This window comes from Myripristis murdjan, chromosome 16, assembly GCF_902150065.1.
Source record: "Myripristis murdjan chromosome 16, fMyrMur1.1, whole genome shotgun sequence".
NCBI lineage: Eukaryota > Metazoa > Chordata > Actinopteri > Holocentriformes > Holocentridae > Myripristis > Myripristis murdjan.
This window is the reverse complement of record NC_043995.1, coordinates 19,572,332-19,579,937: the sequence shown is the minus strand read 5'-3', so window position 1 is coordinate 19,579,937 and position 7,606 is coordinate 19,572,332. Positions and strand designations below refer to the sequence as shown.

Here is a 7,606-nt window from a genome sequence, read left to right as displayed (position 1 = left end):
TTAAAGGTTGTCAAATTCAGTGTTTACTTGTGTTCAAACAGTACATGTTCACCAATACATTCTTATCCTAAAAAATTAACCAAGCAAATCTCATTATGTCCTTGGGATGTGTCCTTCACTTCTTGGTGGGCTTCTGCTTGTGGAACTTGTACATCTGCTCACAGGCAATCGAGAGGCCAACGACCAGGGGCACAAATTCTTCAAAATCCACCTTGCCATCTTTGTTTGAATCCAGGTCCTTCATTATCTTATTCACTGTCTCTGTGTCTTTCTGGCTCTGAAAGGCAGATATAATGGTATATGGAGTTAGGCGTTGCAGAAATATGTATGGGTGGAGGCTGCGTGGTGGGTGGTGACACAGCATACTGTAACTGGATGAGAGAGGAAAAGTAGATCTATACCTTAAGGAAGGAGGACAGCTCCATCTCCAGGAGTTTTTTCAGCTCCTTTTTGGTCAGGGTGTTTTTGTCACCATCTTCTTCAGCGTAGCGGTGGAACACCATAATCATGTTCTCAATGCTTGTCTCCAGGTCAGAAGGCATGGCTGCAGACACGTTTGCTGAAAGAGAAGTAGCCTCTAAATACTGGTGGTTTGGTGGGTCTTTTATGCTGAATTACAAACTTCACTCAAACTTGACCACACAATTTTGCATTATACAAGCTGCAATAGGCCTATAGCTCATTTTTCCACAATGTGGTGTTTCATCCAGATGTTATATTTCACAGGACATGGGTGTTGGTTTCACTGGCACTCAGATCAAATTCTTTGGATATTAGGCAGTTCTTTTTTCTGGCACACAAACTGCTCTCCTTATCTCATGGCTTTCACGTTGTCTCCGCCTTTTCCTTCCATGTATTTTTTTTTTTTTTTTTTTTTTTTTTTTGTGATGAGAACTGAAGTGAAAAACTGACCTAGCTCACAGAGAAACTGGAATCAAGTTGAACCTTATGTCAGCGTCAGCAAATGGAGCCAGTCTCAACTTGACCGAAAGGAGAGAAAGATACGCGTAATGCTCCAAAAATGTCCAAGCCCACCGAGACTTGTGGAAGTCATCACACTTAACAAAGTCTAACCTACACATAAACCTTACAGAAAAGTGTCTTTAAGAGAGGATCTTATGCAAGTTAGGCCCAACGCATCAATCGAAGTCGTCTCAGACACACGTGAAGAATCAAACTCATATAACAGTCCTTATAATAAACCAAATAACTCCGAGCGCATTGAGGCCATTGCCCCTAAACACGCAGTGTGAAGAAATAAAACGGAAAAGGACAACTGGTATAAGATTATTCACACCTGAAGAACTTACCAGAGGAGGGCTGAGTAGAAAAGTGTGGACTCAGAGAAGATCGCGAAGACTGGGAAAAGTTTATTCAACAATTTATAGTCTAGGAGGCAACGCCCATGTGATGAGAGAGGAGGGGAGAGAGAGAGAGGGTGAGAGAGAGAGAGAGAGAGAGAGAGAGAGAGGTGCAAATACTGGAGTAAAAGGAGTATTACATGTGTAAATATTGTCTCTGTCGAAGACGTTTATCAACCGAAGTACTACAGTCGACCTAAATATTATGAAAGTCGCACAGAGGTTGCCACAGATACTGAATGGCAGAACATGAATTTCAGTTTATGTAGGTTCCCAGCCTCCGATTTAACTTTGTTGAGAGCTACATGAGGTCTACTTATAAATTTAAAAAATGTCAATGAATGTGGAAGTTTACGGCATGTGGTATAATTTTTCTCTTCTGAACTTTGTCTTGGATCTTTATTTATCAAAGGAGGGGTCATTGCCCTGGGGATCCGGCACAACCAGTCCATTACTCCTGCGTATCATCATACAGAAGCTCAAGCAGAGCAGGGATGGTTAATTTGAGACCACCTCCACCTCAGCTCTTATGGGAAAGGAGGTACTTGCTTGGTCTCCACCCTCATTTTTTCCCCATTGGTCCTGGACATTTAACTGGTGGTCCTCCAATAGCAGCTCTGCCTCTTAAACCTATAGGCTGCTGCCACATCAACATATATATAAGAGTCTACATGTGTACATCGAATGAGGAACACATTCAAAGTCTTTGAAAAAAAAGTTTTAATTACAAATTCATTTCAATATAATCAAAAAAAGCAGTGCTCATGTCCTGATGACTGTATCAGAGAAAAAAAAAAAAAACTGAGGAGATGCATGATTCTCTGTACAACCAGTTAGAAACAAGTGCTGAGCTCTGCCCCATGGAAGGAATGTTGACAACGATGTCAGCCAGGCTTTTTTTTTTTTTTTTTTTTAAGTCTTTCAACCTCGGATGAAAATTTCTCTGTGCTTCCATGTTTGAGATGACCACAGTCAGGGGGGTAACAAGTGAAATCTTCAAGGTTTAGGGTGTATCGGGGTCACTGCACTATTACATTTGGAAGAATTACTCTGAAACAAATACAATAATACAGCAAAAGGATGATCCATCTGTTGACATGAATGTGAGTGATTGTGTTTTACGAAACACTTGAGTAACTGTGTTGGCAGGCACTGATCATCAGCAGCACTGGCAGACTGAATCCAGCTGTGATGGGCGTGATTGCTCAGTTCTTCCTCTTGCCCTTGCTGGTTGCCTTGGCTGGTGTTACTGAGGGAACAGCTGCTTGGTAGAGGGCAGCAGATACTTTGTTGATGTAGTACAGAGCGAAGAGGGAGAATATCAGACTGGACAAGGGGGTGGGGGGTGGGGGGTGGGGGGGACAAAAGACAAGACAGTTAGTGAGTAAAAATTCTTCTAATTTTGCGATATGAAGCTGAAACTGGTTGTTTCTGATCTGCACAGGTAATTTTACTCACCACGTGGTGACACACACACGGTGCACCAAGCCCGAGGCAAACAGTGAGAGGCACAGGCACAACAAGACTGGAAGACAAATGGAAGTAAACATACATGAGGAGTGAGATAAAGCAAACAAGGTAACTAACTGCACAGACACATCCCTTAAATCTTTAAGATGCTACCATTAATGAGACTGTACATGCAACCATTATCTTCTTTAAAATCAAACTGAGGAACACCCATGATGATGAGAAGAAACCAGAATATGATAGCTTAAATATGCTAAGGCATTGACAAAACCTTATTCCAGTTACTGCTGGCTACTGAGGTGGACACAAGCAATATTCAGAATAGTCTGTTTATTTGTGTACACAAGACCTCTGATTATTGGTTATTAACCATGGCATGTAGGGGTAGTCATAGATACAAAAACAGGACAAATAAAAATAAGTACCCAGGGGACACTCTACTCACCATATCATGGGAAAAATATTTAACAGTTACACAACATACTGGCCTATAGACTGACTTCATTACATGTCCAGACTATCGACACTTACTCTCTGGGAATATCTTGGCTTGGAATCCCTTCCCGAAAACAAGGTTTTCAAGGTTATTGAACGCCTGTAAACAGAGTTAAGGTGGGTAGCTCCTTCATGATGCTGCAAACATAAATCACATAAATGCTACAAAGGTGCTATGGTGCTTTGGCTTTAATTGCAAATGCGTCACTGCAACAGATAATAAAACTGTCAAAGCAAAGATTATAATAAGACTGCTGAGGGAAACAAATGAAGAACTTTATTGTCACAATCAGCAACGCAGGTTAAACAGTTCAATCAGTCCATGCTGCTGCTGCAATAAAAGGATACAGTGAGAGAGCAGATGAAGAGGACGGAGCCGAGGAAGCCTCCCAGGATGGTGAGCCACTCAGTGGAGCCCAGCTGTTTACTGAACATCTGCATCCCAGCAAACACCAGCACGGACAGCAGGCTGGACAGCACCAGGGATGTGCCTGTGTTCACCGCTGTAAAGTACAAAATGTGATGAGGAGGGACACCTCAGGCTAGTATAGAGGTATCAACAAGTGAACATGATATAACTGAAAAGGCAAGTTAGTGTTTAGTAGGAAATCTACTGGTCTGTGCCAGAAATAATAATAATCTGGGCCAACAAAGTGCAGGCTAGACAGGAGCAACTGGCTTTAAAAAAGGGGGCATGTCTGAGATACTGAGCATTAAAAGTGGACACGAGTCGTTAATAGAAAGATTTTTCGCTGCATGGCAACATCAAGTAAGTGATCTCTTTGTAATGTTTTATTTTATTTTTCTCGACTGATATCAGTTTAGCTTGCTAGGCTAACGCAGCGCCACGTCAGTGTACGCACGTAAACGCTTCCGTCCTAGCTACAGCTGACGTTAGCTTTGCTAGCAGCGACACAATTCAGCATGTTTGACGGCCCAGCCTCACAAACACAGTAAACCCAACTAGTTTCAGCTCACAATCTACGTGCTGCATAAGTGATAAAACACTTAAGTGTGACGGTCGACAGCAATCAGTTAACCGATGCATTTTCAAACATTAGCTAGCTAACTCGAATTGCCGGCTAGGACGATTTTGAATGGTTGTTACAGTATTTTATTGCAACCTCCAGCTTTGCCTTGTAAGATGACCTAAAAGATGCAGTAATCATACGATACATACCCATAACGTGTCGTTAATTAGGTAATCTCTGTTGCAATTTAAAGAAATCACGTTCCACTTGGTTGAGCCGGTGAGTCGCTGGGTTCCAGGAACTTACAACTTCACCACCCGGACCGAATAGCAGGTGGCACCAGGAGGCGGAGTCAGAGCGCAAACGAGAACGCGCGCGCGCACACACACACACACACACACACACACACACACACACACACACACACACACACACACACACACACACACACACACACACACACACACACACACACACACACACACACACACACACCACCTTAAGAGAGAATTTGTACAAAATGCTCAAGAATGAATAACAGAAAATCACAAGTTATAACACAAATAATTTTAATGCATCCATTCATATTGTTAAAGGTAAAAAAAAACACAGACAAAAACAAATCTTTAGGCTATGAAACCATCTTGACTTTGTGTTCCCAGTAAGGACCTCTGTTGTTGTTGTTGTTGTTGTTGTTACAGCAGACAGTTTGTAATCTATGTAGGGCAGCATGTAGGTCATTCCATTCATTGGCACCAGTTTTCAGTCTGTCTCATAGTGGCTTTTTCTTAAGTCCAAACACGGCAATAAAGAGAAGAAACTCCACGAATGCAGGGAGCACACTGAAGGGAGAGAAACACACAGAGAGAACATGTAAGACCCTCACAGCCGTTGTACATACACAGGTACATGCCCTTACTCGTTTGAGCTTGCATTCTTGTCTTCTCTGTGACTGACACACACACTCTCGCACACAAACCTGCAGAAGGCAAAAATAACCCAATACGTCCAGCATTCCCACTTCTGAAATACATAGAAAGACAAGGAGACTGATGCGCTGCAGTGGACAGCCAGTGCTGGGTGAAACGTCTGTCAGGGAAAAAAATAAAACGTTTTGGAGGAATGCATACACGTGAATGCACTGACCTGCAGGTGACAAAGATCCACCAGTAGATGTCACACTCCCATTGCTCAAAAAGAAAGAAAAGCAGAGCCACTGAGGCACTGGCATGGGCTGCTGTGGCTATGGTGGACGGAGAGTCATGGAATCACCAAAGTCCAGATCAAACCTTCACTCCTAATAAACTCTCATTTCTGTACAGTGCTGCTTTATTTTCAAACTAATAAGTGAGTAGATATCTTTAGCTGGATTTCCAAGTGACACTTTACTGGGATGAATACACCGGCTTGTCATTTAGAGACAGAAATGGCTTCATAGCTCCCATTCTTTGTTGTGGGAAGCATTACATTGCTGATGAAAACGGCAGCTGTGTTTTCTGTGTGGCATTTTTCTGCTGAAACATCTCCCATAAACACCACAATCACAGCTGTAGGGCAGCTGATATCAACCTTTACTGTTGAGATCCAGAAGTGTGTCTGCATTTGCTTTTGGTAACTTGTATATCGGTGTCTAAATCAATGAGTCGGAGCAACACAGTGATGTAAAGGATACAGAGGAGGCCCTGGCTGCAGTTGAACATGGACACTCCTGAGAAGAAGCCGGCCAGCTCCACAGCAAACAGACCGAGGGTGACTGCCAGTGCCACCACCAACCTGAGATACAGACACGCACATTACTGAGTGTGTGTGTGTGTGTGTGTGTGTGAGAGAGAGAGAGAGAGAAAGAGGTAATACTCTTCCCAGATTATTACCTCATTGTATATTACTATATATTACTTATACACTGTATATTGAACTACTGCAACTGCTCATATTGCTGTTGTTGTTGTTACTATGACTATTATTATTTATTTTTCATGTACAAAACGCCATATGTCATGCCAATGACGTATGAACTGAACTGGAAAAGAGAGAGAGAAAGAAAGAAAGAAAGAAAGAAAGAAAGAAAGAAAGAACGAAAGAAAGTGTGTTTGAGAGAGAAAGAGAAAAAGAGAAAGAAAGAAAGAAAGAGAATGAGTGAGTGAGTGAGTGAGTGAGTGAGTGAGAGAGTGAGAGAGAGAGAGAGAGAGAGAGAGAGAGAGAGAGAGAGAGAGAGAGCCTCTTGCCTTCTGTCTTCAATGTCGTACTGCTCCTGTGTGAACTCCAGAGGCAGGCAGGCCTTCACATTATATTCCTGTGAAACAAACATTAATAGCGACTCAACGGACTACATGAAAAATAACATAAACAGAAAATATAAACTGAGGCTAGTGGTGAAATGAGAAGCGATGTGGGCGATGGTGTAGGACACTTAGCGTGAAGTTATTACACATTACAGCAGGTGGAAATGATCAGGCTCACTCACCCTCGACCAAAAGATGGTGATCACGATGACGAGGTGAGCTGTGATGGTGAGGAATCGTGCAGGGACGAGGCTGCTGACGGCAGACATCTCTTTAGCTCTTTAGGTTAGCTAACACAACGGGAAAACGGCAGTATGGTTCACTGAATGTACGGTCTGCTAGCAGCATTAGTCCCGATAAACGACTAGTAACCCTAAATATATTGGTAACATCATCAGCTGTTACTTCAGTGTTTATGATCGTTAATACTGATGCTAACGCTAAAGCGCTAGTAACACGAACACAGTGAAGCTAAGCTAATCAAACGGATCACAGGTGGAAGCTAACAGCTAGCTTAATGTCACGTTGCCTCAGCTAAATATGGATTACCAATCACAGCGAGCAGCGCAGATAATGATTAAGTTATCCTTTAATTCCCTTGTTGTTGCTAATGAAGACGGTTGCCACAACAACTGCATGCGATGTGCATTCCTTATTACTGACCGGTTCAATCAACAACCAGAAACAAAGGTTCCTACATCGCAATGCTTCTTGCCTTTCTTACATAATGCTGCCATCTAGCGGCCAGATGGTTAACTGGGCTACAAATATTATTTATTTATTTTTTTTTGCACACAATAGGCTTACATTATACCCATGACACGTACAGATTACACTGCACCTAGGCTACACGTGTCACACGGACGATCCTCGACCCCCCCAACCCTAAAACACATAATAATACGGAAGTAGGATGACAAATGAATCAAATATGTGTTGCAAAAATGAATGCCTCATTTTTGCAATATGTAGAAATTACCCTCACTAACAAGAGTTAGCCTACAGGAATAAACACAGCAAAACAGTG

The 7,606-nt window shown here is 42.4% G+C and overlaps 3 protein-coding genes across 5 annotated transcripts; all 3 read right to left on the bottom strand.

Annotated features, from left to right (window-relative positions):
• s100a10b (S100 calcium binding protein A10b) lies at positions 1 to 1,415 on the bottom strand. The gene is made up of 3 exons (XM_030072364.1): positions 1,311 to 1,415; positions 402 to 559; positions 1 to 277 (listed from the first exon to the last, which is right to left on the bottom strand). The coding sequence occupies exons 2-3, from the start codon at positions 540 to 542 to the stop codon at positions 116 to 118; spliced, it is 303 nt and encodes a 100-aa protein (XP_029928224.1). The 5' UTR covers positions 543 to 559; positions 1,311 to 1,415; the 3' UTR covers positions 1 to 115.
• Positions 1,416 to 2,217: 802 nt separating this feature from the next.
• On the bottom strand, positions 2,218 to 4,639 carry krtcap2 (keratinocyte associated protein 2). The gene is made up of 5 exons (XM_030073513.1): positions 4,507 to 4,639; positions 3,675 to 3,829; positions 3,363 to 3,426; positions 2,820 to 2,886; positions 2,218 to 2,687 (listed from the first exon to the last, which is right to left on the bottom strand). The coding sequence occupies exons 1-5, from the start codon at positions 4,508 to 4,510 to the stop codon at positions 2,567 to 2,569; spliced, it is 411 nt and encodes a 136-aa protein (XP_029929373.1). The 5' UTR covers positions 4,511 to 4,639; the 3' UTR covers positions 2,218 to 2,566.
• A 210-nt stretch (positions 4,640 to 4,849) lies between these two features.
• tmem107l (transmembrane protein 107 like) lies at positions 4,850 to 7,256 on the bottom strand. Of its 3 annotated transcripts, XM_030073526.1 has the most exons (6): positions 7,129 to 7,256; positions 6,762 to 6,869; positions 6,523 to 6,590; positions 5,970 to 6,070; positions 5,444 to 5,540; positions 4,850 to 5,139 (listed from the first exon to the last, which is right to left on the bottom strand). In XM_030073526.1, exons 2-6 carry the CDS (start codon positions 6,846 to 6,848, stop codon positions 5,070 to 5,072), a joined length of 423 nt encoding a protein of 140 aa, XP_029929386.1. In that variant the 5' UTR covers positions 6,849 to 6,869; positions 7,129 to 7,256; the 3' UTR covers positions 4,850 to 5,069. The 3 variants fall into 3 exon arrangements, with proteins under 3 accessions (XP_029929386.1, XP_029929384.1, XP_029929385.1); XM_030073524.1 differs by having other exon boundaries at positions 6,762 to 7,235; XM_030073525.1 differs by lacking the exon at positions 5,444 to 5,540 and adding an exon at positions 5,277 to 5,373 and having other exon boundaries at positions 6,762 to 7,235.
• Between the last annotated feature and the right edge of the window lie 350 nt (positions 7,257 to 7,606).

What these genes read in the sequence shown, in the direction of transcription:
- s100a10b (XM_030072364.1), bottom strand. Translation starts at nt 542, where the DNA reads ATGCCTTCTGACCTGGAGACAAGCATTGAGAACATGATTATGGTGTTC. An exon ending in AGCTGTCCTCCTTCCTTAAG is followed by an intron (nt 278 to 401) that starts GTATAGATCTAC and finishes TCTGCCTTTCAG; the next exon opens with AGCCAGAAAGACACAGAGAC.
- krtcap2 (XM_030073513.1), bottom strand. An exon ending in TCTTCATCTGCTCTCTCACT is followed by an intron (nt 3,427 to 3,674) that starts GTATCCTTTTAT and finishes CTCTGTTTACAG; the next exon opens with GCGTTCAATAACCTTGAAAA. An exon ending in CGTGTGTGTGTCACCACGTG is followed by an intron (nt 2,688 to 2,819) that starts GTGAGTAAAATT and finishes CCCCTTGTCCAG; the next exon opens with TCTGATATTCTCCCTCTTCG.
- tmem107l (XM_030073526.1), bottom strand. Translation starts at nt 6,848, where the DNA reads ATGTCTGCCGTCAGCAGCCTCGTCCCTGCACGATTCCTCACCATCACA. An exon ending in TACGACATTGAAGACAGAAG is followed by an intron (nt 6,071 to 6,522) that starts GCAAGAGGCTCT and finishes TCTGTATCTCAG; the next exon opens with GTTGGTGGTGGCACTGGCAG. An exon ending in TGGATCTTTGTCACCTGCAG is followed by an intron (nt 5,140 to 5,443) that starts GTCAGTGCATTC and finishes CTCTCCCTTCAG; the next exon opens with TGTGCTCCCTGCATTCGTGG.